Source organism: Triturus cristatus, chromosome 11 (assembly GCF_964204655.1).
Source record: "Triturus cristatus chromosome 11, aTriCri1.1, whole genome shotgun sequence".
In the NCBI taxonomy this organism is placed as follows: domain Eukaryota; kingdom Metazoa; phylum Chordata; class Amphibia; order Caudata; family Salamandridae; genus Triturus; species Triturus cristatus.
This window is the reverse complement of record NC_140594.1, coordinates 999406351-999433855: the sequence shown is the minus strand read 5'-3', so window position 1 is coordinate 999433855 and position 27505 is coordinate 999406351. Positions and strand designations below refer to the sequence as shown.

General features: G+C 44.6%; 1 protein-coding gene across 2 annotated transcripts in view; it reads right to left on the bottom strand.

The window, feature by feature from the left end:
- The window catches only part of PHC3 (polyhomeotic homolog 3), a 590730-nt gene that overhangs the window by 167390 nt on the left and 395835 nt on the right, over window positions 1-27505 (bottom strand). For both annotated transcript variants that reach the window (XM_085635115.1, XM_085635116.1), the window contains one exon: window positions 2878-2992. In XM_085635115.1, the coding sequence (XP_085491241.1) occupies window positions 2878-2992 (115 nt within the window). The remainder of the gene's footprint in view (window positions 1-2877; window positions 2993-27505) is intronic.

Below are 27505 nucleotides of genomic sequence, written 5' to 3'. Positions count from 1 at the left end.
CATTTGGGATAACGTGTGAATTACAGTCTTCTGTTTTTTAATCTTTATTGGTTTTTAATTTCACTAGTTGTAGGTCTATCACCACTTACTGTATGGAGTCACTGACACTTGGTATATATAGACGTCATGTTAGACCTCATAGCCAACAGGGGGTTTATATCACTTTGTGAATTAGACTTGTGTAATATATCCACTTTTTACATTGCCTTTGCTTGGGATGCCTTGCTTATGATCCTCTCTCTTTTTAGGTTTCCCTAGGCAGATGGCGAGACCGTTCCCTTACATCAGGTAGTAGGTTACAGTTGTACTTACCACCCAGTGTAGATTATTGACAGCTTTTAGGTCCTGAGGAATTGCCACGGATCACTAGGACCAATAGGCAAGAAACATGTCGACCAGCGCAGATGAGCATAGCCAAACTGAATCTTAACATCAGTTAGCTGCCATTCTGTTCCCACACATTTTTATTCAGGTAGAGAGCCATCCCCAATAAAACTATTTTTGGACTCTCTAACTTGTTTTAATTCACTTACCTGCACTCACATCTACACCACTAGGTCCCTCTCACACACACTGCATCATACGGCCAGGAACTGAAGATCTCCGCCAAAGAGCCCCTTTTAGGGTGCCCGTCGGGCATTGCAGCGCCGGCCCGACGAGGAGCAGGTCCATATGATGAAGCATGACACCTAGCTTGCTGGGTGTGTGAGGACCCTAGTTCCGAATAGAGGTATTCCTCTGTTGCACGGTCTCTTCTTTCCTTTAGCACTTTCCCCCCCCCCGCCCTTCTTTTGAGGAACTGCATACTCTCTTCTACACACATGACTATGCTGGGCATGTATGCTGGACCTCCTTGAATAAAAGCCCTTCAGTCCCTCCTTTGTTTACATTTTTCAGTGAATTTGCAAGGTTTTTTAAATGCTAATTCCTAACTATAACGTGTGTGAAACCTATGGTTTTTTCAGTGAATTTGTACGGTTTTTTAAATGCTAAGTTACTTTACGCCATTCGTGGCGTGCGCGCCCAGTTAACGCAGTTCGTTCCGTGCGCGCACGGTATGCTTCGCGCACCGTGCGCGCACAGTGAGCACGCGGTGCGCTTCGCGCACCGCGCGCCCACTTTACGCAGTTAGTGCCGTGCACGCACGGTGGTCACGCGGTGCGCTGCGCGCACAGCGTGCCCACGTTATGCGGGATGGGCCATGTACGCACGATGCGCTTCGCGCACCGTACGCACATGGGGGACATATTATGCGCATCTTTGTGAAATTTATTCTTTGTTTATTTCTTATCTGTAATAAGCTATGCACAAATGGTGCCCTTCGGGCACCATTTGCACACGGGGTGGGGAGGGAGTGGATAATTTATTTTTTTTTTTTAATTTTACCGTACGCGTACGGTAAGCGTAATCGGCGATTTTCCGAAAAAAAAATTTTTTTTTATTTGGGCTTGGGGGTTGTTTGGGGACCCCTATATCAATGCTGGGTGGTTAGGATCTCAAGAAACTGCCTCTTTAGACATTTTTTGGCATCGTTTTTGCTGCCCAACTCAGAGAGCGAGAGAGAAAATGGCGGCCGCCGCTTCCTGGTTTCGACCGATTCGAATGTTTACTAAGATCTAACAGCCAATCAAAATCGCGCTCGCGCACGCCACCGTACGCGTACGGTAAGCGCACCGTAAGCGCACCGTACGCTGGCTCAGATATATATATTGATTTAAAGGCTATTTTCTCTGAATCTACTGAACAGATTTACACCAAACCTACAAAAGGCACTTCCTTGACCTGAGGACTACCTCTCTGCCAAATTTCAAGTAATTCTGTTCAGCCGTTCGGGCTGTAGCTGTGTCTAAAGGTCCTATGGAAAAATGCATGGGAAAAACGCGTTTTGGGACCCCCCCTTTTATCTCAGCCCCCGCTTGACGAATCCCCCCGAGACTTTCAGGGTAGGAGCGGAGCATAGCGCCCCACCTATTTTGAAAAATTCGCGAGGTTTCGTCAACCGGCGCCAAAGTTATTCAAAATAGAATGTTGCGGATTTCCTATGGAAACGTGGTCCTAACTATAACTACCTACTGGCGACCGCCAGTAGGTAATATATATATATATATATATATATATATATATATATATATATTTCAATCGAGGCCATCAAGGCAAAGTACAGTACATTTCTTTTGAAACTAAGAATACAGGCGATGCCGGTCATTTGCAGAAAACGAAACAACACATAGATGGTGCATTAAATACAGGCAGGTGGAACTTATTCAATTCTACACAGTGAGCAAATGTGCAGCACAGACACTATTAGAACGCAGCATACACGGCATTTTAGATCCCCAGAGGAAGTCGTCGCCAGTGTCTATATCATGAAACACAGAGTAATGTACTAGATGAGAAAGATCACATAAAATACGATATCAAACAGGTCTGTCTGTCTCATGCAAATCCTCCTCCGTCTGTGAGTCACAACAAATCGCACCACAGCAAAACAGGGAAGCACGCTCTAGTGAAAGTAGCTGAAGCTTTGTGTTTTCCTGTTTGTTAATGCCCAGGAGTGCTGTCTGGCAGTGTGGATGAGGCCTCCAGAGGATACCACAGGGATCCGCAGCTGCTGTTTTTAGTATTAGGTGCCTATTGCTAACAGCAGTTAAGGGAAGGCCACAGCCAGGGGCTTTTTTTGTGAAGCACTGCAATTATTCATAATTGTGTGCTGCGGGCTGGACAAGGATCTGCCGGCAGTCAATTATATGAACAGTAGATTACAGCACAGCAAGAGTTGTTCATTTGAACCACAGTGAAATACTGCACAACAATGTCAGACTCATACCCCTCAGTTCGTTTTCCACCTTTCAGCATAAAACACAATATGAGGAATACCTCTTGGCACACGAGATGGAGCAGAACCGCTTTGATCTATGGAATTTGTTAGTATATCCAATCTGTCCACAAAACTCGCACTTCAGTATCTCAGATTCCATGTCCTCTAGGCCGTCTAAAGAAAGAAAAAGGCATTGGGATCCATTGCACAATACACTGTTCTACAATCGAATGTCAAGTTTTCAAGATATGATAAAGATATTACTTAACTGTTGGGTGATTTCTGTGTGCAGCTTTTCAACTAGCACCACTGCAGCTGGCATTACCGGCTGTGACGCCACCTTGTGCCTTATTGAGAGCTTATCTACGACTGATTAGTAGGTTTTCAAACCGACTAGTCTGGAGCTAACATAACAAAGTGGGCACAATGAGTATTGAACAACAGCCATAAGGTGTTTAAAAGAAAGGCAATGCTACAGTGGTTGTGAATCGTGCAGTCCTAAGGTTATCACCTAAAAATGTCCCACGCTTTGGAGTTTCTTTCACAATTCATTATTTTCAGGGTTGTTGGTGCGACTGGGGACATCCCCATCCATAATTTGTTTTTGGTTGTTAAAAGAAAACCCAGAAATGGAGTATTGTGCCCTTGGGTGACTTGGTGTTATTTGGCTATGGTAGACCTAGTCCATAGCCTTCTGTTTTCAGATAACTAGCATTGCTCCACTGGGTGCAAACATGGAAACACCTTTTAAAATTTTTGAAATGAAAAGCTGGGGGCAGCCAATACTAGAGTTGACAACTCACTTCACATCAGGAGCATTTTATTTGACAACCATGAGCACCGACCTCAGAAAGGGTATGCTTGATGTGCACTATTTGAACCACCTGATACCAATTATTTGTAACGGAAAAGGCCAGGGCAGAATGCATGAAAATAGGTATCAGTCCATACCAAAGGTGAGCCCCTGCCTCATACCACTTTCACATACACGCTAAACATGTGCCCCCGTTCCTTCCGAAGACAGGTTGATAAACAGACAAGATTGATGATGAGAGGGGCAAGTGAATGTTGGATGGGAGAGTAGTTGTTATTAAGACACAACATAGAGCTAAGCCTACGGTGAACATTCAACTTTATACAGGGGACAGTCAAGAATCAGTGAATCAAAAATAAAAATGTTTGGCGAGGTAGGACGCTGGCACCCAGTGCTGAAAAGCAGACTACCTCTTTATGAACAGCCTGAAGGGTGAAAAAGTGACAACTTTTCTCTCTAGCCTTGGTGATGACTGTGCAGAAGACCTTAGCTTTTCACCGCTGTCGGTTTGACCAAAGCAGCAGAAACCTTTGTCTTAAATGCTTTATTCTAGACCTCTTTTAAGTGGTAACTTACCTCCATAACTAACCTTTATTAGTATTATTACTAATTTTACCAACGAAAATTCACTAGTAAGGAGGTAAGGAATAAGAATTAAGAAATGCTACTCTTGGTCGACGACATTACTGATAATTTGAGTGATAACTTATGTCATATACATTTTAAACATGATAAAAATGACGTTTCATATGAAGAGGTTGCACAATGTCAGAAAATGGCATTTACTAGAGAAGGGCAGGGCAATTAGATTAATTGTTTGATAAAATGCCTATCTTCCATCCTTTGCAGCCCTCTTAACTCACCTCTCTTCAATCACTTTAAACCGCCAAGGGTGATTTTAAAATATTCCGTAAACTTGGTAATAAATTCTGGCTCACCACATGATCTACCATGCCAAACTAAGATCTTGAACTCATCTGGCCATGGCTGGATCATATGTGGACATCTCAAACAAATCATTAATTCATCCTTTGCTTTTAGTGGTGTCCCCCCAATCACCTTAAGAGGCAGTTGTCACAGCGCTTCATCCACACTTTTCAAAAATCCCATTGAATTCCCCAATTCAGATGCATACAGAACGATTTATGGGAGAGCATTTAAACAAATTTACGGTTTAGTCTCCCACTAGACATCACACTTTGGGCGCGGCCACCACTTGACGATATTTGATAGCTCTTTGACAAAATTTTGGGCTAGCCCTTATTTGATAATATTTGGTTAATATATCACTGGTTACCTAAGACCTTATATTCACATACAGGGGGCTTATTATGGCTCGTCTTTACTCTCGCCATTTTTGAAAAGACGAATAACAGTAGGACATTATTGGCATCATGACTCTTCTCTACACTCACTGTTTTTGAAGAGACGAATCACAGTAGTACGTTATTGACATCTCCCACATACAGGGTGAGTGTCTACTTCGATATCTGACTCTGGTCTTGGAGTCAACATACAATTTGACTTCGGGATGTCTAACAATACCATAACTTTTCTTTAGGACTATTCGTGTAGAAAATACTTCCACATACTCAGGATATTACTCCGGAAGGGCGGATAAATTACATATGTACTGCAAAGGTCTCTTCTTTTTTTTATACAAACTTTATTGCCTTTTACATGTATCTCTCTCAGCACTGTAACATCTTTACAGTAAATCATTTTGCAATATCAGTTTATCCCTTAGTACTCATCCCCTCCACACATCAATTACACTTGCATTATTATTGCCTCTAACACTGTAGTGCGGACTCCCAGTCACCCAGCAAGGTCACTTCTTAATACACGATTTTATGTAAGTTCTTATATTCATATAAACATTCAGCCTTCCCCCTGGGCCTTCATAGGACGTACTTAATCCTGTATATATCTTTTGTTATACTAGCCTATACTACATGTTGACCTTTCTACTTGATCGCCATCCAGGACCAGCGGCACTGAACCGCTGCTTTTAGGTCAGTCTTATAACTTTCAATTTCTGGTCGTCTGTATTTCTACACCGCCTTATCCACAGAGCTGCATGATACTTGACCTTGGGATTAATCAGTGTTTCGAAAATTCACATTCACTGGGTTAATGGTACTTTTCTTACTTCTTTATTATCATTTTTCCTTACAAATATTTGTTGGATCTATGACATGCATGTAAATAGAAGACTACACAGGACTAACATTTCGGGCTTTCCCACCACGTTTGCATGATTTTCACAACAGAGAACATGAAAAATTAGAACTGGCATGCGGGCAAAGGCTCTCCTCTCTTTCCTTCCTAGCTTCAGTCTACATTATACGGATGTAATTAACAACACACATTTGTTAGGGAATTTCTTGAATAACATGTTCTTACGATGTGTACATCGATTGATATATGTATATGTATGTGATTACAGCCTTGAAAAAGTCACTGGTGTGACGAAACGCGTATCAGCTGTTTTTCCTGACTGGCTGTTGTCCCTGACTGAAAATACAAGCTTCTATGAGAAACAGCACTTGGCTCTTGTTTTTGAATGATCGAATTTACTGATTACTAAGAGAACTGGAGGCACTTCATGTTGATTGTTGGAATGAATGCTATGGTACCCGTCCTAAAATGAATTAAGTCTAACTATAATATTATAATAATTTCTCTCCCACCTTTTTAGAGGTTCAATAACTCTTAAGATTTTATTTTGTTTTTAATACTTAAGCCTTTTTAGTGGTAGCTGGAGTAGAGAAAACAACCCGATGTACAGCATATTACTACTTTGTTTTGGATGATTTATGTTAACTAAACACTGTCCAAAATACAAAAAAACTATTTAAAAGTCATGTGGAAACTAGTCATTATGGCAAGATTATTACCCTCATCATGTTGCCACATTACCCATTCACCCTTCACTGGACCTCCACAAACACTCTGATTCAATATACTTGCACATACCAAGTTCACTTCACATACACAATATTGTCAAGTTGGTAATATCGCGGCTTTTGAAAATCTCCCAGACCATGAGTTATATTGGACAATCTAATAGTAAAATTCTAAAACCTTTTCTATTTGGGGTTTTGTGAAATGGTGTGTCTTGTTATATAAGTTTGGTGTAATGTTTAAATGGGTTGTATCCCAATTAAGTATTTTCTTAGTTTATCGGTTTATCACTCTTCAAGATTGCTTTTTCCACTAATATTTGTAATGTTCAGAGTTTATAGCACACAATTCTGATTTAGATTTTAGAATTTTACCCGAAACAAATTATTCTAGATATTTGCTTGTTCAGTTTGCATATAAATTCTCTGTTCTCTACCGTTATCTCATAGGTGTACTACAGTTTTGGCGGATGGAGTTGCAAGGCCCCCCCTTACTGTCATTTTCCTCGACCGATCTCCATGGAAAGTCGCCTTCTTCTCCAGTTTATTAGGTTTTGCCTAGGTAGCACTTGCGCTGTCTCTTCGAGACATGCTGTATAGGATATGGGCATGAAAAAACGCCCATCTTTTTCATTGGTTCCTCTTGCTGTCCTTTAGAAATGCTGGCTTTTCAATGGTGAATACACCTAGCAATCCCTCCTTTTGGAATTTTGTATACTCCCATGAGGACTGCCCCTCTTACATGTGTTCTTACGGTAAAGAGAACTCTTTTTTTAAGTTGGCCTGCCTCTTTGCTCATTAAATGTTCTGTTCACTTGTCAATGAAACTTCTGTAGCTTCATTTACTTGCCTTTCTTTTATCTTCCCCTCACCCCTCCAACAACACTGCTTCGAAGGGACATGATCTACCAGTGCCTCCCACAACACTGCTCGCAGGCCACCACCACCTCTCGGAGGTCGCTGCTCCTTTTTTCTTTTGTTTAATTTACCTATAGTTTACTTTACCACATCTCACAAGTAATCTCCCAGGGTCGTCTCTCCCCACCCACAGACCCCACCAACAACACTGCTTGCCGGCCCCCACCACCCCTCCGAGATTGCTGCTTTTTTTATTATGTAAATTTGTATTATTATATAGGACAGGAATGGGGACGATTAAGTGATTTGCCCAGATTCACAGGATGTTGAGCTGGCACTGAGGCTCGAACACTGATCCTCAGGTCCTGAGTCAGCAGCTCTGATGCACTTCACCACTGAATATAACTCTATGCAGAGCACCGAGTCACAAGTTTGGTAATATTTTTCAGGGTTTTATATTAACCCTTCTTATTAGTTTTATTGGAGGCAGTGTTTTTCTAGGAAATTACTATTAGACATGCTTGTTTTAATCAACACATCTCCCTAAACACAACATTTTTCTCAGGAACAGAGGCCTTTTGGGTGGACTTACGCATATTTTGTTCACAGAGTCTCTCCGGGACCATAATTGTCAGACGCGCTCACTGTCAATGTCTCTCCTCAATACCACTGAGGATAATTATCTATACTTCTCCTTCCCATTCCAACATGTCACCCAATCTCACATAGCTAGAATAACCCCTTTTAATACCACTTCACTTCTGGGTCATACAAGCACTGTTAAATTAATGCCGCTCTCTCGGCCACTGCCTCTGGCACCTCAGAGACTTTCAAGCGACTAACCTTGTTGACATACTCTTATCATTTCAGATACAATGCCAATAGCTCTAACTTTCAAAAATGCGAGACCGATTGCATTGCAAATGCTTGTTTTTCAAGTGACCAGCCCCCCTATAGGGACGGCATGTCAGAAGTCATTACTCTCTTTTTGTTACATCCATGTTCTTAGTATTTCCTACTAGACGCAATCTTTTAGCAAATGGCTCAGCATGGTGTCTGCTCAGATGGTCAGTTTAACGATTAGGGGCACTTTGTGCTCACTGTCATTGACAAAAGACCAAGATTAATCAGAACACCGTGTCAAATACTAGGCCATTACAGCTGACAGATTCCTGCTTCTTCGTTTCCGGTATGTCCGAATGAGACTGGGTGTTTACTGTCCAGTCTGTAGCTCTTTGGATTACCCTCCCGTTTCTATGGACCGAATCTAATCGCCTTAGATTTCCTAAACTGCAGTCCTGCCAAGTACCACGCATCAGGCGTTAGACTAATGCATTTCAGTGTGGTGCTCCGCATCACCGGACTGAAATGCACTGTCACGCAAAATGCATAGCGCTCCTCAAGCCCATAGCGCTGCATATATTAAACTGTTACTGAAGTGGCAGCGTACCGTGGCGTGAGCACACTGCACAAGTGCAACTAGGCTTCCAGATGAGAGTACGCTGCTGGAAGGCTGCTACAATGTTTCAAACTCATGTTGATTTTCTCAGCGCGGCTCTCAGTCTGCGGTCACGTCGTGGTAGTGCCCAATAGCTACAACCAAGTCAGCCAGTTTTGTGATGCAACACAGTCTCTGGCGCCGCTAGGACTTCACGTCATGCTGCCTGCGTACGTTTGTTGTGGGGTGGCTGGCTACTTGCGGCAACCATGGTGCTTCAACACTGCCTAAGTGCTCGCACCGGCCACCCTGTAGCTTAGCTGCCAGCTCGGATGCCCAGCTGCAGTAATGACCAGTCACCCCCAGCAAATTTAATTGCTGAGTGGGACCGTCGGAGTGACCGTTGCAGCGGCCAGGAGAACTCTTTCAAGGGGAGGTGAGCAACCCTGGCACTGATGGCTAACTTCCATGGGAGGGGAGGAGGGCCCATGAACGAGGTAAAAACAATCTAGAATCAGATCGTTGCATTCTGGGAAATTTAGTTTCATTGTGATGGCATGACACATAGCAGCAGTTAGTGACAGACTGCAGAAACAGAACTCAACATTTGCACATGTGAATCAGTCTGGTTATCATTTTAATGCCTCATTATTTTTGTATTTCAAGCGCCTTAGGTGTCTCATCCCTGCAGAAGTGAGCCAAGGAAGTGAAAGGACCTTTTTTGTCTGGTGCAGGCCTAGGGCTTCATTTCAAGTTGTGTGTTAATAGGAAATAATGATAAATCTTTTTTCATGCGTTTCTTTTTTCCATGACTACTTCTTATGATAATTATTTTGGCAAAGGACAAAGAATGTGCCACAAAACATACACAGTACTGCTTTTTGGCACATAATTAATTTTTGCTGACATTTTTAGGTTGAGCGTAGACAGCGCAAGCTGTCGCTTAGCGACCTGTTGTATTTGCTTTGTGGAGTTGCAACTCCTCTCAGTTCTTCTATTTGATTTTAATGTGTCTCTGTCAGTGTTCTTTGAAAGTCCTTGCTTGCTAATGGTCAGTTCTGCCTCTTTGTCCCTCCTTTTTCTCTTCCGTTCCTCCCAAGGAGCAGGAACTAACTACAGTATCATTACGCTATGGTTGTTGATCTGCTCTTTGGGGGACTATTTATTTTCTTTGTTTCCTACTCTGTTACTTTGTACCTGTGATTGCATGTAAATGCAGCATGTGTCCTTCCCATTTGCATGTTTATCGACTGCATGTTTTTATTCACTTGAGTCCCACACTCCAAAAGTATTGAAGCCCAGGCTGAAACGTAGCTCCCAAGCTTCAAAGTTAGCTGCGCTAGCCATAATGACTGTTTTTGCAATTTTTCATGTCGAGGTAAATTAGGCTTTTTTTGGTAGGACACTGGTTTGGTTTTGGGCTTTTTTTTAACAGGGGATTGGGCTGGTTTCACTTTGCTTTGATGATGCCATCACGCTGATCTTCCTTGCAAAAGCATGCCAGTTCCTGCAGTGCATGCGTGAGTTGCATTAAATTAGTTCTACTTGATTTTGTTATGTGTTGCTTTTATGATGTCACACCTCCCAGGGCCCCACGTCCACTGCTGCCACCGAGGCTGAATGACTGGAGTGAGTTCATACGACATGGTACCCGAAAGTAAAGCTCGCCTTTTTCTAATTTTTTTTTGTTTTTGTTGCAAAATTAAGGTGGGCAGAACTTTCCCTGAAATGAGAGGGGAGGGGGGTGGTGGCGCTGGTTGTAGGACAGTTGTTCTGTGAGAAGCAGGTACAAACTGTACCTCTTTTAGGAGAAAATATTAAACTCTCAGCATATTCCCTTTTCGTTTTACGTTGGGTGTCACACATTGTTTTATTTTACATGTTCAGTAAAGTGAACAGGGGCGTACGTTTTAATTAAAGTTGTTAGTGACTTTTTGTAAGCAGTGGTGTCTGAAGCGTTCAGACATCTACGAAGGAACCGGGTACGTACCTTAAATAAAGGAGGAACCCACCTTATCCAGCTTAATGTATAATATTAACCAATCGAGTTGGTTCTAAGGGAATACCACTGTTAAATGTCAGATGTTCATCATAACTCCATAGCTACCGAGTAGCACAACAGCTCTTTTTAAACTAACAGTACTTTACGGGGCGAGGATTTTAAGTACTTTCTTGCCAGGTTAAACAAGAAACTACAGCTCCCATTATGAAATGAGTAGCTGTTTTCTAAAAACCAACATTGTCAAGCATGTCACTTGGCACCCAGCTATTTCAAGCCCTATATAACCCAGTCCGATCTATTTTTTTTCTCCCCAGACAGGGCTGAGAAACACTGGGTTAAAACTGGAGACCAAACAGAGGGGAGTTATTTCCAAAGGAGTCAGGAAATGCACTGACCGTGTGGTCTTTAAATAATATTTTAGTGTGTAATGAAGAACTGCCAACAAACCCCATTGATTGTGGTTATTATGATTACCTTTATATTTTGAGTCACCATGTAAACGCTTTAAAGTTTTGATTTTTTTTTTTCCTGTGTAATTTAAGGTACACGGTTGACGAGATATTTTCTTTTTTTATTCCAGTATGTTCATTTCATTTTGATATTAAGTGCTGAGGCTTTAAAAGTTCCTTTGTTAATTTGTTGGGAACAGAGTGGGTTCTTCTGTAATGTCAGCGCATGTGGTTGATTTATGGCAGCCTCTGTTAATCTCAGCAGAGGGTTTGCCATTGTAAAGGGGTTATAGGCATAGCTTTATTTTAAAAACGAAATTGTATTTACCTTCATTTACTAAAAACGTGCTCAGCCAATAGCAGCTCTATTTTTTTGTACATGTTTTATATTTGGAAATACAGTACTTGTTTATTGGATTTTCCAATAATCAAATTGCTGTCAGGTAATCCCAGTGCGCATACGTGAATTTGTGCAATTTCTGTTGCTCCCGCCATTCGTTTTACACAAAGTATGTTAACACGAATAAGGCTCTTACAGTGCAGTCGCAGGTATGATTTATCTCCCCAACCAAGCCTATCACCTGGCAGCCTGCCATTAACATCTAAGACATGGCGAACTATTGTGACGTATGGCCTTTAACACTGGCTGCTTCACCCTAACTGGTTGTTTATAAGTAAACTCTTTTATAGGTAACTGACTCCGTCACAACCTTACATGCACCCATCACGCTCCATGCCAAAACACATAGGTAAAGGGCATTGTAGTTTACAACGCCAATAGCTCTAACTCTCGTAAATGCGAGACCTACTGCATGGCAAATGCTTGTTATTACTGTGGCTCCAAGTTTCTAGCCTTTCTCGTGGTTGTAAAGGGCGTGATTTCTGAAATGTTTCCCTTGTCTTCATTGCGTGATTTTGCTCGCAACAAAGTGTCACTCATAGTCGTTGAATGTCACTCATAATGACACTGAAATTAAGAAAATGTCACACATAAGCAATCTGAAACCTTGGCAGCTATGAAACTGCCCAAGAATGGGGTTTGCCTGTCCTTAACCACGATGAAGGGTTTTTATTACAGCGACACTGTTGCACTGCTTAAATATATATATTTTTTATATGAAGTGCTTATCTAATCTTCGTACGCAATGGGACACTGATAACGGCGTCTACAAGCAGGGCCGACCTGAGGACCCAAAGTATCCTTGGCAATTGTTTTAGGACCAGCCCCCGGAGGGCAGGAGTGGGGCCGGTGCAAGTGTGACGCACTGCTGCTTTTGGAACTGGGGGCCGAAATTGCAGCGCCGCGGCAAAACCGCCCCCCAGTAACAAAAAAAGTACCCTACGGCTGCAAAACCGGCCCACCGAACGATTTTGAAAGTGTAATACACTCGCTCCGGGTATGATTGAACAGGGTCGATTCTATGAACAGCATCCGATAATAAGGAAGTGAGTGCCACCTAGTGGAGAGAAACATATTTTAGCTTCGTTAAGTGGCATGCGAACGAACAACTGGCCAACAACGATGAGTTAGAAAAAACCAGCAAAGAAATTAAGACTGCATATTTTTATGACACTGTAACGGATAGAGAGTAACAACGGTAGCGAGACAGGTCCAAAAATATGAAAATGAATTCAAATGCAACTAAAAACAAAAATGATGTGTTTTCATATTATGACACGACGCAGGCCTTCTGCGAAACGTAAATACAAAAAGTAGCAGGTACAGAAAAAAGAAATCACAAACGTATACAACAGAAAGAGTGAGAGAGGAAGTGGGCTGCGGGGGAATTGCTTCCATTGGTGCAGCAGCTGCAGTGCCGCCGGGGCCCTCTAAACCCTGCTTAGTGCTGTATTTTACCATTCAAACAGCAGCCGGGGGGGCCATCTCATTCCATGCACTATGTCCAATTACAATCTGTCTGCGCTGCTATGGTGGCCAGAAGAACAAATCACGCAGCACTGCCCAACTAATCCCTACACAAGGTTGACAAACCTCCTGGGACCAGGGCATAAGTCCTAAAAAATAGTGCTGGGGGGACTTACCAAGTTAGGCAGTATGCAAGGGATGTCATGGCACGTGACATCACAGAACATGGCGTCACAGGCAGTGACCTCACAGGGAGTAACATCAGACATTAAGCCCTCACACATATTTTAGCATGCCTATCATGAGTTACGTCCATTACAAGATTTAACGAATTAGATTTTGCTTTGGGGTTGTGTCAAAATAGCAGTGATATCCCGACCCAAAATCTGGGCCTCAACGAATAAATTTAGGGGCATATTTACGGGAATAGAGGCGCAGGGCATTACTTGCTGCGCTGCCTTGCGTCACAGGGAAAGGGCAGGAATGTGCCGCATTTATCTGATACAGCGCATTCCTGTCCTTTTCCCCGCACTGGTGCAGTTTTGGCAGCCTAGCGCCAACACAGGCACGGGTGCCTGTGTTGTAGGCAGGATTGTTTTTGTGCAGGAAGGGGCACCTTCCTGCACAAAAACAATCCATAGAGGTGTTTTCCTCTTTCCATGAGTTCTGCATGGAAAAACAAGGAAAAATAAATATATTTCTCCTCGTTATGTCTCATCTGGGAAGGCGTATTGTTTTTGGCACATTCCTGGGTTCACCAGGTTCGATAAATCCGGGAATGCGTAAAAAAACATGGGATTTGAGATTTTTATTTTAAGCAGACAGGTAAGTGGGTTACTGCTTTTAACACAGAGATCATTTTGTTACTTGCAGTTCATAAACTGTAATCCTTTTAATAGAGCACAATGAGCTATGAAGTACATGTGACGTCTACACTTTGTAAACCTCAATGTCTTATGTAACACAACTGGTACAATGATTTCCAAACTTGCATGATTTATTGTCAATCTATGATGTTACTGTTACGTAAAGCACTTGGACACTCTGCATTGGGTTGAGTAGCGCTTATAATAAAAATGTAATAGTGGTATTTAAATAGTTATTTGTGTAAATACTGGGACAGACCAACACATCTGACACTCTTGCAGTGCATGCATATCTTTTATATACAGTGACTGAGCTATGTCAAAAACATGTCTCTCTTAAGTACCTGTGAAGTGATAAAAAGCTGTATGTCTTAGTTTCCCCTCCATTGCATCTGTATCTAAGTTTGAGACTCCAGACTGTACCCAGCCAGGATTATATTAGGACACAACGAGACCTGATGGCCCCTTAAATTTGGCCTTTATCTCTGATCCAGCTGGAGATGAAAATAAAAAAGCCCCTTCCCTGCCTGCACTTTGCTGCTGGAAATGGAAAGCAGACAACGTGCAGGAGCTTTACCAAAGGTAAGTAACTTGTTTTTCTGCTGGACAGTGCTACATGCGGATTCCTCACCTTTAGAATAGATACCAAAGCAGTACCTCCCCAAGGTGGAGGGCCTGTGGAGTGGGCTCAGCCCAAAAAGTCCTGCAGGACCACCTGGCAAAATGCCCTACCCATCCTGACTGTTAAGGGAGTAGTGCTTCATGAACATGCGTGCTGATGCTCATGTGGAGGTCTGACAGATGTGAAGAACAGGCACTCCATGTGCCAACATAGTGGTAGCATTAGCCCAGGTGGAATGACCCCAGAGTCTTTCCGGAAGCTGAGTCTAGGCCAATGCTTAGAACATCTTAATGCAGAGAACTATCCACCTTGACAAAGTCCTTTTCTGTACCACCATACCTTTCTTTGCCCCAGAGACCCCCAGATGAAGCTGATTGTACATCCAATGGTCTTCGGTGCAATCAATGTAAAAGCTTAAAACTCCTTTGAGGTACTGTCAGTGGAGATCTCCTCCCCTTTCGACAGATGAGGCAGGGCAAAGAATGTTAGTGGGTGATGGTTTGCCCAAAGTGAAAAAGCATGACAACTTTAGGCAAAAGGCTGCCTCTGTCCACAACACCAGTTTGTGTGTGAAAGATTTTGGTGTGGGGCGGTTGCACCAAGAGAGCCTGGAGCGCACTCGCTTGATGAGCTGAAGTGATTGCAATGAGCAAGATGGTTTTGATACTCGCAACAAACAGCTGTGAGTTGGCTTAAAGGTGGAATATATGAAGAACGTCAAGACCAAATTAGGATCCCACTGTGACACCACATATGGCTTGGGAGGGAACATGTGTGCCAAACCTTTTATGAACCGCATCATAACAGGTGATTTAAACTATGATAGTTGGTCCAGCAAATGCAGAAAGCCCAAAAGAGCAGACAAATAACCTTTAATGGAGCACACTGTAAGCTCTTGCTGAGGCAAAGATAAAAGAAACAACAATACATCCAACAGTTTGGCTTGCAAGGGGTCTCTATTGTGGATTTCACATCAAGCAACACATTTGTCCCAACGCCCTGCATAAATAGATGTTGAAGAGAGACACCTGGCTGCAAGGATGACATCAAGAACCTCAGGAGGTCAATCAAACGCCTTCACCTGCCAGTGAACAAACTATACATATGGAGGTGTATATTGTGTAGGCAATGGAGCAGAACCCTTCCCTGCTGCTGCGATGACAGAATATCCTTTCGAGGTGGTAAGCTGATTGGAGGACAAAGGCTCATGCCCAGACGTTCTGGGTACCACACTCTGCTGGTTCAATGTAGAGCCATTAGAATGACTTGGCTCATTCCTGATATTTGTTATAACTCAGGGAAGGAGAGGCAGTGGAGGAAAGACCTATAGGTGTCCCATGCTCCACTCTAGCCTGAATGCAACTCCTAGACAGAGCATTCTTGGGAACTTCAACGAGTGGATGGTTTGACACTGCACATTTCTTGATGGCTGGCGGCAAGATCGATCCAAGGCTCTTGTCACTGTGAGAAGATGCCTTGCACCATCCCAAGATGCAACTACCATTCATGATCCAGCAGGCTCCACCAGCTGAGCTTGTCGTTCTGTTCACTGATCATCGCAGTGTTTAAAGATCTCAGCAAGTGGTTCACGATCAGGAAGTTGCCTTGACGATCCAGCCAACTTCAGAGGCACAGTGCCTCTTAGCACAAGACAGAAGACCCCACTCTGCCCTGCTTGCTGCAGCACCACACAGTGGTGCTGTTGGCGACGAGAACTTGCACCACCTTCTCTTGATGGATGGCAGAAAGGCCTTCAATGCCAGGTGGATGGCCTGCAACATATTTTAGTGCAGCCGTATTCCTGCCGGAGACCAGAGTCCTCTCATATGTACTTCTCCCAGATGAACACCACCGACCAGCAGGGACACATCCATCACCACTGTCTAATCTGGGTAGCGAAGAGAGAAGGTTGGCCAACTTTGATCCGCAGGTAACATCAGTGGGACTGTAGGGCGGACACATAAAAGTACACGTCCTGCAAGTCTAAGGCAACGACTTAGCAGCCTGGACCAAGGGCAAATAGAACTTGGGGCAGTGTGAGCACTTTAAGTTTGTCCTTTCACAATGAGGCATTCAGAGGGCAAAGAGTTAAAATAGGGAGAAGGCCTCCACCCCTCTTTCGCATGAGGAAATAGCAGGAGTAACAACCTGTCCCTACTTTCAAAGCCAATACCTTTTTGAGGGCCCCTTTGGCCATTACAGCCTGCACCTCTTGCAGCAAAATAGCAGGTATTCCTCTGAAAGCACCTCTGATATGGGAGGAGGTTGAGGTAAGTCGGAAAGGAATCGAAGGACATAGCCCTGCTGGATGATCTTGAGGACCCATATGTTGTATCTAATGGCCTGCCATCCTGGAAGAAAATGTCTGATCCTGCCTCTTTACAGGGTTGATATGAGCAGCTACGGGCAAACTAAAGCAGCCTGGATGCTGTCCTGACACCACAGGGTGGATGACTTACACAATGTCTGCTTGATCTACGCCCCCGGCCACAAAAGGACTGGGTTGACTGCTACAGTAGTTGCAGAGCCTGGCAGTGTTTGTATTCAAATTCTCTGCAGTAGCTTCAGAAGGGTCAGTGCTCCTAAGGAGGCTGGGGTTGAATGGCCAAGGAACGCGCTGCGGCTTTGTTTTCTTTAAAGCGTACGAGGGAAGAAACCGCCTTTTTTCACCAAAGTGAGACTCATCAAATCCGGAATCCATTAGAGGCACCTGGATGTCCCCTGAAAAGCCGGTGGATTGCATCCATGCAAGGCAACAAAGGACCACAATAATGACCACCACACACCCCAAGCAGTAAGTAGTGTCTGGGCTAGCCCTAATGATATATTTAGCTGCATCCTGGCCTTCTTAAATGGTTTGAGCCAAAGACGCCCAAAACTCCTCCAGTACCGATGGCAAAATCTTGCTGGCCATGTCCAGAAGGACGTGCATATAACAGCCTGAGGCAGACTGCACTGACTGACTGCAACGTCAAGTTGGTGGAAGACAATAACCATTTCCCGAACGCCTAAATCATATTCAACTCCCTATCTGAAGGGATGGTGAGGAACAATTTAGGGCTGGCTTTGCTGGTGGAAGCTTGGATCACCATACTCTCAGGAAAAGAGTGCAGCCTAAGAAATTCCGGGTCAACCGGCATCCTTCTGTGGTGCATAGCCACATGCCTGTTCACTGGCGGGGAAGAGCAAAGCTTTGCCCAAGTAACCTACAACGGTGTCATTCAGAGCTTCATTAAATGGAAGCAAGGACTCAGATGAGGCCCCAGGGTGCAACATCGCAGTGAGGACATTTGTTTCGAATCCAATTAGAAGTAGCTGTAGGTCCAGGACCTCAACTGCATGTCTAATCACCTCAGAAAATGAAGGACTCGCCTCCGTTGGTGGTCCAAAGCACGATTCAACCCTGTCAATGGGAGGTTTCAGCCTGTTGGCCTTCTGCAAGTCAATATAAATATCATAGTAGGGGCAAATCATCCCCATCATCAGCATTATCTTTATACGGTTGACCAGAATCTAGCCAAAAAGGCCTCATGGAAGAGGAAGTGTTTTGTCTCAATCACAGCATATGGGAACAGGGTGCCCTGGAGTAGAGTCATAGCACAACCTTCATTGGACTTGAAGCGGCTTCTGTTTGAGGTCATACACCAGTCTTAGGCTGGACATCCAGCAATATCAGGATTGGCATCAGTGGAGAAGGAATGGCCAGATGTTGGAGCCATAATGGAGGCTGGCAATGTAGTCTATGCAGAAGCAGAGGGCGGTTCAATGGGCACAGACTGTGTGTTTCTGAACAACTAGGGCCCTGAAAGGGAACAGACTTCAATTTATAATTGGTGATTTAAATAAAGAGGGTTTGTCTGACAGCCTCTCGAAGGCAGATAGGGCCGAAAGGTTCCCTTTGATAGTGCCTAGGGTAGAGTTCTGCTGGACAAGGGTCAAAATAAAGAGAAGGACTTGAGAGGGAAGCAGAAAGAGAATCAATAGATCTTTCTATACAATATTTTACAAATTTGTGCCACTGGTAGACATACCCAGTCTTGGTAGAGGGATGCCTGCCTGCCAAAAAAACATTACAGACTTCAGGGACAAAAAGGACAAATGCTGTCAAGTGGTGCCACTCAATCTACATGCAAGAAGGTGTAGAGTTGACAGGATTGGGTGGAGGATTCTCCCTGCTGCTGCAACAGACTATCCTCCAGAAGGGGCAACCTGATTAGAGGATCGATGCTCATCTGCAGAAGCTCAGGATATCAGACTCTCGGTGCGCAGTCCGGAGCCTCAAGAATGACTTGGGCCCATCATTCCTGATTTTCTTGAGCACTCTGGACAGGAGTGGTATTGACGGAAAGGCGTACAGGAGGGTTGAGCTCCACTTGACACGAAAAGTGTTGCAGAGCGAATGCTGCCTTGGAAACTCCAGCGCGCACAACTGCTTGCATTGCACGTTCTCGGCAGAGGCAAACAAATCTAATTAAGACTCTCCCCACTGCTGGAAGAGACCTTGCTCCAACTCCGGACGGAGATGCCATTTTTGATTCACTAGGCATCAACGGCTGAGTTTGTCTGCCCTGCATTCAGAGAACCTGCCAGGGAAATGTCCTGCTGTTCCAGTCACACCCAGAAACACAGGGCCTCTAGACAAAGGGTCCATGGCCCCACCCCGCCCTGTTTGTTGCAGTACCACATGGCGGTGGTGTTGTCCGTGAACAGTTGAACCAGCTTTCCCTTGATTGAAGGAAGAAAGGCTTTCAATGCCAAGCAAATTACTCGGAGCTTCAACAAGTTGATGTGGAGTCCGGCTTCCACCGGAGACCAGAGTCTTCTGATCTCCACCTCTCCTAGATGGCCCCCCCCATCTGTCACTACTGTGTGGTCTGGTTGGGGAAGTGAGAGGAGTCTGCCTCTGACCCAATTGTGGTCTGTCAGCCACTACTGCAGGCCCTGTGCAGTTTTCTGTAAGATCTGGACCATGTCGGGGAGAATCCCTTGATGTTGAACCCAATGGAACTTCAAGTCCCACTGCAGAGCCAGCATATCTGGCATGTGTCACAAGCAGGATGCAGGAGACCTTGAGGCCCAGCAGCCTCAGAGTCATTCTCACCAAAATCCAGGATAGAGGCTGAAACATCGATATCATAGCCTGAATATCCTGGACTTGCTGTTCGGGAGGATAGGCCTGAACCTGGACCGTATCCAGAATAGCTCTGATGAAAAGGAGCCTCTGAGAGGGAGTCAGATGTGACCTGCAGGTTGATAGAGAACTCAAGCGAGTGCAGAAGGATTGCCGTAGCCTGGAGGTTTGATACGACAGCCGAGGGGCGAACTTGCCTTTAACAGCCAGTGATAGGGGAAGACTGGCTCCTCTGATGTGCGCAGATGAGCTGTGACTGCCACCATCACATTGGTGAATACCCAAGCGGAACAGGTAAGGCCAAAGGGGAGCCCGGTGAACTGAAAGTGCTTGTGGCCTACTGTAAAATGCAGGTAGCGCCGATGGGCAGGCAGGACAGGAATGTGAAAATAAGCATCCTGCAAGTCCAACACTACCATCCAGGCTCTTAAGTCCAGGGCAGACAAGACTTAAGCTAGAGTGAGCATCTTGAACTTTTCCTTTTTGGGGGAGAAGTTGAGGGCTCGCAGATCTAGGATAGGGTGCAGGCTCTTTTCCTTCTATGGGACCAGAAAATAGCAGTAATAGCAACGACAGCCTACTTCTGTGTGAAAACACTCTCTATGGCTCCCCTGGCCAAGAAAGTCAAGACTTCCTCCTGAAGTAAAGCCAGGTGATTCTCCGTCTGCCAGTTGTATGCTGGAGGCAAGGAGGAAGGGGTAGTCTCGAAGGGGAGGGTGTAGCCATTTCAAGACTATCTGACAAACCCACCTGTCCGACTTGATGTTCTGCCAATGGGGGAGGTGGTAGCTGATCCACCAACTTGCCGCCCATGATCGTGAAAGGCCTGACTAGGAGGGTTTGGAGCTTAAGGGGGCAGGTAGGTGGTGGACTGACCCAACTTCTGGATATCTGACGCCTGGCGGCCAGAACGAGCTGTGCCCATGGCTGCGCAGAGGTGCTGAACTTGCGCTGCCTTGTGGCTGGGCTATGGCTGGCGCAGCTGAAAGCCCTTTCTGTAGCCACGAAAGTGCCAATAAGCATATGGAGGACGTGAATCCACTGAGAGGCCCAAAGACTTGGTCGTAGCCCTTGAGTCCTTAAAGCACTTTAGGGCATGTCTACTCTGTCCCCGAAAAGATGGGTGCCATCAAAGGGCATTTCTATGAGGGAAGCCTGGACATTCCCAGACAAGCTCTCAGTCAGGCGTGGCATTGAACAGCCACTGTCGATAACATTGCTCTGCCTAGCAAGCCTGTCATGTCAAGCCCACAACCAACAGCGAACTTTGTCGCATCGCTCCCATCTGATACTGTTTGCAAGTGGATGGCCTGGACTTCCTCTGGGACCTCTGGCAGCCCTTGTGCAACCGTTTCCCACAAGGAGTGGGAGTAACAATCCAATAGGCACGCAGTGTTCGCCGACAGCAATGCTAGGCTGATGCAAGAAAAAATGCTCTTGCCCCAACTATCCAGCCTCTTGGATTCCCTGTCCTGGGGTGCAGAAGGAAAGGCACCCGAGATGTAAAATATTTGACAACCAAGCTCATGGGGCTAGGGTGGTTGGTGAGGAAATTTGGGTTGCCTGGTGCAGGGTGATGGAGGCAAGCAATTGTCCTATTCACAGGAGCCCCTGCGCTGGGCTTGGACCAGGTTCCCAGCAGGATATCAGTCAAGGCCTCATTGAAAGGCAGGAGGGGTTCCAAGGAGGTGACACCTGTCTGCAGAACCTCCATCAAGATGTCCGTCTTGACGGCCACAGAAGGGAGCCAGAGTCGAAGACCTCAGCTGCCTGTCACACAACCATAGCGTATGAAGCTCCATCCTCCGTATGAAGCTCCCTCCTCCATAGCCACAGTAGTGGGAGAGAGCAAATCAGAATCTGGAGAGGTGTTCAGATCACTGGCCTCAACCAACTCCTCGTACCAGTCCATTTCATTCTCTGGCTGGTCTTGTAAAGGGTCCAGTGGCCCCTCACAATCTTCCTCCATTCCTAGCCCTTCAAAATAAGGCTGACAAACTCTACTAGGACCAAAGGGTTCTATCTGCACCCGAATCGGCGTTGGGAGGTGCAGATCTGCATCATCAGGGTGAGAATGGGGCTGGTCGTGTCTGGGTCCTCGACGCTGGGGCCGGAGCCGATGGCTCGGAACCCGATGGAGCCCCTCTGACCCTCCGGGGCCCGAAGGAGCACCAGGAGGGTCAGGCCACCCAAATATGAGGCACATGGTGTCATAATATTCTTTGAGTTGGCGTTGTTCGCTCCAGCTCTTGCAAAGGCGAGGAAGTGTGGAGCCGACCCAGGCACAGGTTCAGCTGAACAAGGCCTAGAACCCTGAGGCTCCTCCGTCGTGTCAGCTGACTGACAAGGAGAAGTCGGAGCATGGTTCAACTTTGTGTGTGTTTTTTATGCTTCTTACCTGACAGACTCGAAGACTTTGAGTGGAAGGACGAAGACTTAGGCCTCCCGGAGTGGTGCCCAGACCTTCCTCTCGACCAGGACCGAGAACGAGACCTCCCGAGCAAACAACGCAGTGCCGAGTGCCAGGCTGCAAGTAGCTTTAGGGACTGCTCCCTCAAAGCTTTTAGAGCCATGGCCCTGCAGTCAAAGCACAACTTTGAATCATGGTCGCGCTCCAGGCACCAAAGGCACACCAGGTGTGGATCTGTTACCGACATGGTGCAGAGAGAGGCGTCACACAGCTTGAATACAGACACACCAAAAATCGTCAACAAAAAGTAGAAAAAAAGCCTGCCAAAAAGTGACAGAGGGTAGCTCTCTTCATAGATCTGTGATAACTCTAAAGAAAGAAAAGAACTGATGTCAGCGCGCTGAGGTGGTACCTATATCGGTGACACTGATGTCACAATGGCGGAGACAATGCCGACTTCACATGTAGCCGACGGACTCCACCTTTCTGGCGAGCAAGGGTATTGCTCTATGAAAAATCTTCTGGATCCAGTCTAATGCCTGGGAAATTCAAAGGCAAGAAATATGCAGCTAGATGTCTCTATCAGATGTCATCAAGTAGGGGTGGTGCCTCTATGAGGCTCTGCTCCATCACTTTTGAGGTGGAATGAGGTTATTGCAGAGCCACATGAAGCCTGCTAGTAGCACGATGAAGCACTGCTGTAAAAACGTCTGAATCCAGTCTTGACCTGGGAAATATTCTAAAGGTGAAGAATATGCGGTTATACATACCCATCAGAAGCATATATTTTAACTGTGGATCACAAAGTCTCTTGCTTACCTTGGTGAAATATCTTCGCTGCTGCAGAACCACCTGAAGTGCAATCAAGTAATATTTTTGCTTGTGAGTTCTGAAAACTTAGCATGCAGACCTGCCACATTACATGAAGAATGTAGTTTCTGTGTTCAGCAGTTTTCTACAATAATCCAGGGAGGGACACCAGGAGACAGCAGTAGCACATGTGCCTTTGTGCACATTCATTAGTAAAGAAGTTTGAACCTTTAACACCACCGACATGGACAATCAGTCCTCAAACAGTTCTAAACTTAGAATTTACATCTGGCCAGTCACACAATTGGGCAGGCCAGCCACATTTACGTTTTTTTTCTCTGAGTTTTATATAGCGTGAACTTGACCAGAAGATATCAGCGACCTTAATATGAGCACCAGTTGCGTTACAGACGGACACATTATTTTGTTAGACACAGGGAGATTAAGTGATCTGCCCAGAATCGCAGGATGTGGAGCATCTCTGCAGAGACTCAAACCAGGGTCCCCAGCTTCGAGGTCGACCACCCTAGCCATTAGGTCACATCTTCTCTCCACATTTTTTCTTCTAAATCAGTTCTCAACATCCTCTGTATGGTAGTCCAAGTGTCTTACCCCCTGCTGTTTCTACAGTTCTGCAACTCCTAGGACCAGCACTACCATGGAAACCTCTTTGCAGCTGACTCTGATTTTGTGATTTGGAGACCATCCACCTGAAGTGTATTGTTGACTGCCATTGCATTTACATTAATTTTGAAGCACAATTTCTTGACCTGCAATATTTAGTCCAGCCGGGGGGGCCTAGGCTCTTCAGAGGTATTAATCTACAGAGTTACTTGTGGACACAGGCACTGATTAAGAGCCAACTAAATCTGGTAAGGGGGCTTCATCACCCCCACATCAGGGGCCAGGATCATTGGGAATCAGATGGCATTGAGTCAAGATAAATACCCTTTTAGGAAGAGTGTAGAAGGAATGCTCTCAATGAAGTTGAAAGTCCAATGGACTATCAGCAATCAAACTATCAGGACTACGCATCAGCAATGATTAGCAGTCAGACTCCAAGAGCCAGGTGTAACATGGGGGCGACAAAAGCACCACTGCTTGACAGCTGCCAGGCAGCATTCATTAGTGAACAGATCACAAATCCACCGCCACGCGCAACACCAAGCAGATGCTGTACATGCCTCATTATGAATCATCCACACCCTGTCCATATGAAAGATTGTGTAGGGCTCATGAGAACATATGGCCTGAATTTTAATAACTCTGTGTGCAGATGTGATTGCCACTTAGAAAGTATCCTTCCATGAAGTGTGCTGCAAGGAGGGTCTATGAATAGGTTTGAAAGAAGGAGCCTTTAGTTTCAAAAGAACCAAACCAAGCTCTCAAGGAGGAGCGGGTGTCTTATGTGGGAAAACCTTTTCAATGACTTAATATTTGAGGTTTTTAAAGACAGGGACCCTGAGGAAAGAGGTTAACAAAGGACATTTTCTGAATGCTATAATGGGAGCAAGATGTACCTTTAAAGAAGAGAAATAGAATCTCTTCCATTTGAGATTAAGAAGCTCAAGTAGCTGGACATTTGGCTTCCTTCAAAATATCCTTAACGTCCTGAAGAATATTCATATGTCAGGGCTGAAGGAGTTAAAAAATCATGTCATTGGGGTACAGAATGTGGCCCCCTAACTTGTGAGGGGCTAGGGAAGCTTAAAGTATGGTTGCTCCAATAGATGAAGAAGGTTGGTGAATCTCAACTGGTGTGACCACTACGGTGCCATGAGGATCACCCTTGCTATGAAGTAAGTCAGTTTGATAATTACTAAGGCAGTTAGAAGTATCATCAGAAATGAGTATAGAAACTTTCATAATCAGTCAATCAAAAGAGCATTTCCTCTTGGTTCTTGGTTGGTTGTGCCTAGAAGAGAAATCTGGGTATTTCTTTGTTGCAGTATCTTCAAACAGATCTACAAGCATCTTCAAACAGATCTACTTGTAGCTACCCCTATGAGTCATTACTGATCCATTTGTAGTGTTCTTGGATAATTCTGCTGAGTAAGTCTATCTATGAATTCCACATATCTCAGAAGTGAACAGCTATAGTTTGCAGGTCTCTAGCTATGAGCATTTTAAAATTGCTTGTGCTTCATAAAGCTGAAGTTTGGATCTGGTCTGTTTCTGTTCAGATAATGCACAATTGTATTGTCCATTTGAACAAGCAAAGAGTTGGTATTTAGTGCAGAAAGACTAAATGATTTGAGAGCCAGGTAGAATGCTCCCAGCTTCAGCAGGATTATATAGTACTGTATATCTTTGTGCAACCAACCTACATCCAATTATGGAGGCGTTTGTTATAAACGCTGAGTCAGAATACCTTGAAAGAATGGAACTCTTCTGATAAAATGTTATGCCTTGCAGAATCAAAGATCTGCTTGATTTACCACTGAAGAAAAAGAAAAAGAAAAAGTTAATTTGCATTCCCAGTTGCCAGAGTATTTGCCCTGCTGGAGGAAAATCAAATAAAGACAAATTTGGGGTATTAAAAAACATAAAAGATGCTGTGGATGCCCATAGTGAAGAGAACTGGTGAGACGTTACTTGTGATGCTTTTCAGAAGATTGCCACATGAAACAGACAGGTAACAGCCTCATCTACAGACAATACAGTTTTGGATGGACTGACAACAGTCAATGTTGACTTTTCATGGTTGACACGCAGCCTATGCTCGTTTATCATGTCTAGAGTTGCCTGGAAATTAGACAAGACTACTTGGGACATTGAAGCTTTAATCAGCCAGTTGTCGTAAGTATGAGTAGATGAAAATTATTTATCTTCGCCGATGGGTAGCTACTATCACCAAGCATTTTGATTAGATCCCTGAGGCAGATTTGAGGCTGAGAGGAAGGACCTTACATTGATAGTGATGAATTCAAAACAAAAAAAACAATCTTTAAATGTTTCTGCATTAGCAGCATATAAAAGTATACATGCTGAAGTCTATTGCACACATTCAATCCTCTTCTCTGAGTTGAAAGTAAACTTAGTGAAGATCCAATATCCAGATGTTTTAACCTCTGTCCTTTTGTTGGCTGTTTTCAATTCGATAATGGGTTGCTTTTTGTGGAGATTGGACCAGTTTTAGAACTTCTTTCTCTAGAAGGGTGATGACCTCTTGTTGAAGCTTCTCTAGTTTACATTTGGAAGGCTACTTTGGGGGAAACGATTGTGGGTGATGGTATAAATTCCAGACAACAAGCATGTTGCATAACAATCAGCATTCGTCTGCCTTTCATGTTGCTTTGTCACTTTTGCAGATGATTCATAATGCTTCCCCCTTTTGGAGTGGGGTGGAGAATTTGGGAAAGGAAGGAGTGACTGCATCCTGCAGAACGTTTTCCTGAAGCCACTGATGGTTGCTGGCCACTTCTACCTCTTTAAAATGTCATATGTTGGAACGATTTTTGCTGCTGTGGTTCCTGATGTTGAGACCACCGAGGGAAGTATAGAATGACTGTAAGCCATCTAATGATTCCTGTATTCATTTTCTTTTCTAGACCTGCAGAGCTACTGGGTTTATGTCTGCAAGCCTTAACCAAGATGATCGTCACATGGCTAAGCCATGACAGTAGCCATGAGCAATAAGGTCACAGGAATCTGCAGCTACACTTATGGTTTGAGACCAGGATTCCCACTGATAAAGCCTCATGAAATTCCTCAGTCTTTGCAAAGGAGTCTGTCAGAGAAGTGTAATTAATCCCAGAAAGAACTGTCATTTCTGGCAAGTAAAGGTTTGCATTGGAGGCGTTCATGGCAGTATGTGCCACACATTGTTTACAGAATTTAGGCACTTACTTTCCTTTTCTAGAGGAATTGTTGAAGGTAGAAGGGAGAGTGGTATTTTCTTGTTTGAGATACAATCACCAAATCTGGTTGAGGGTCTCCTCTTAAGAAAAGAGGATCCTAATCTGTGGCCTAGTGCTTCTCATATTGTCTTGTTGGAGTTACATTAGTGGATGTTAGTGTAAAGAGTTTCATGGTAGGTACCAAATGCCCAGAACCAAGGGGAAGAAAATGGCTTGTTGTTGACTGGTGACAAAGGGTCTCAAAAAACAGGCTGACCTTGAGACTGTGGGTGCCAGAATATTCAGCTTCGCTGTTCCTTTCAGCAAGACTCAATTGAATACATTTATGTCATTGATAAAACACTGATAGAAAAAGGAAAGTATCTTCTGAAAGAGGAAGACGACAACATGCACTTGAAGATCTTTGGAGTACAGTGCCTGTGACTGGAATGTGATGTTCTGTCTAGAGAGAGAATTCTTGGAATGATGTCTATAATGCCTGGATGGGGAGTGTGATTTTCATCATGGCGCTCTAGCTGGAGACGGTGGCGTCAGAGATTATAGGTTTTCCACTGAAGGAAGTGGAGTGGTTGGCATGGGCTTGGTGGGTACAGAATTAGTTGACAAGCACACTGAATGTACAGAAGTTGCTAAAGGTATGTAATTGGCAGATGG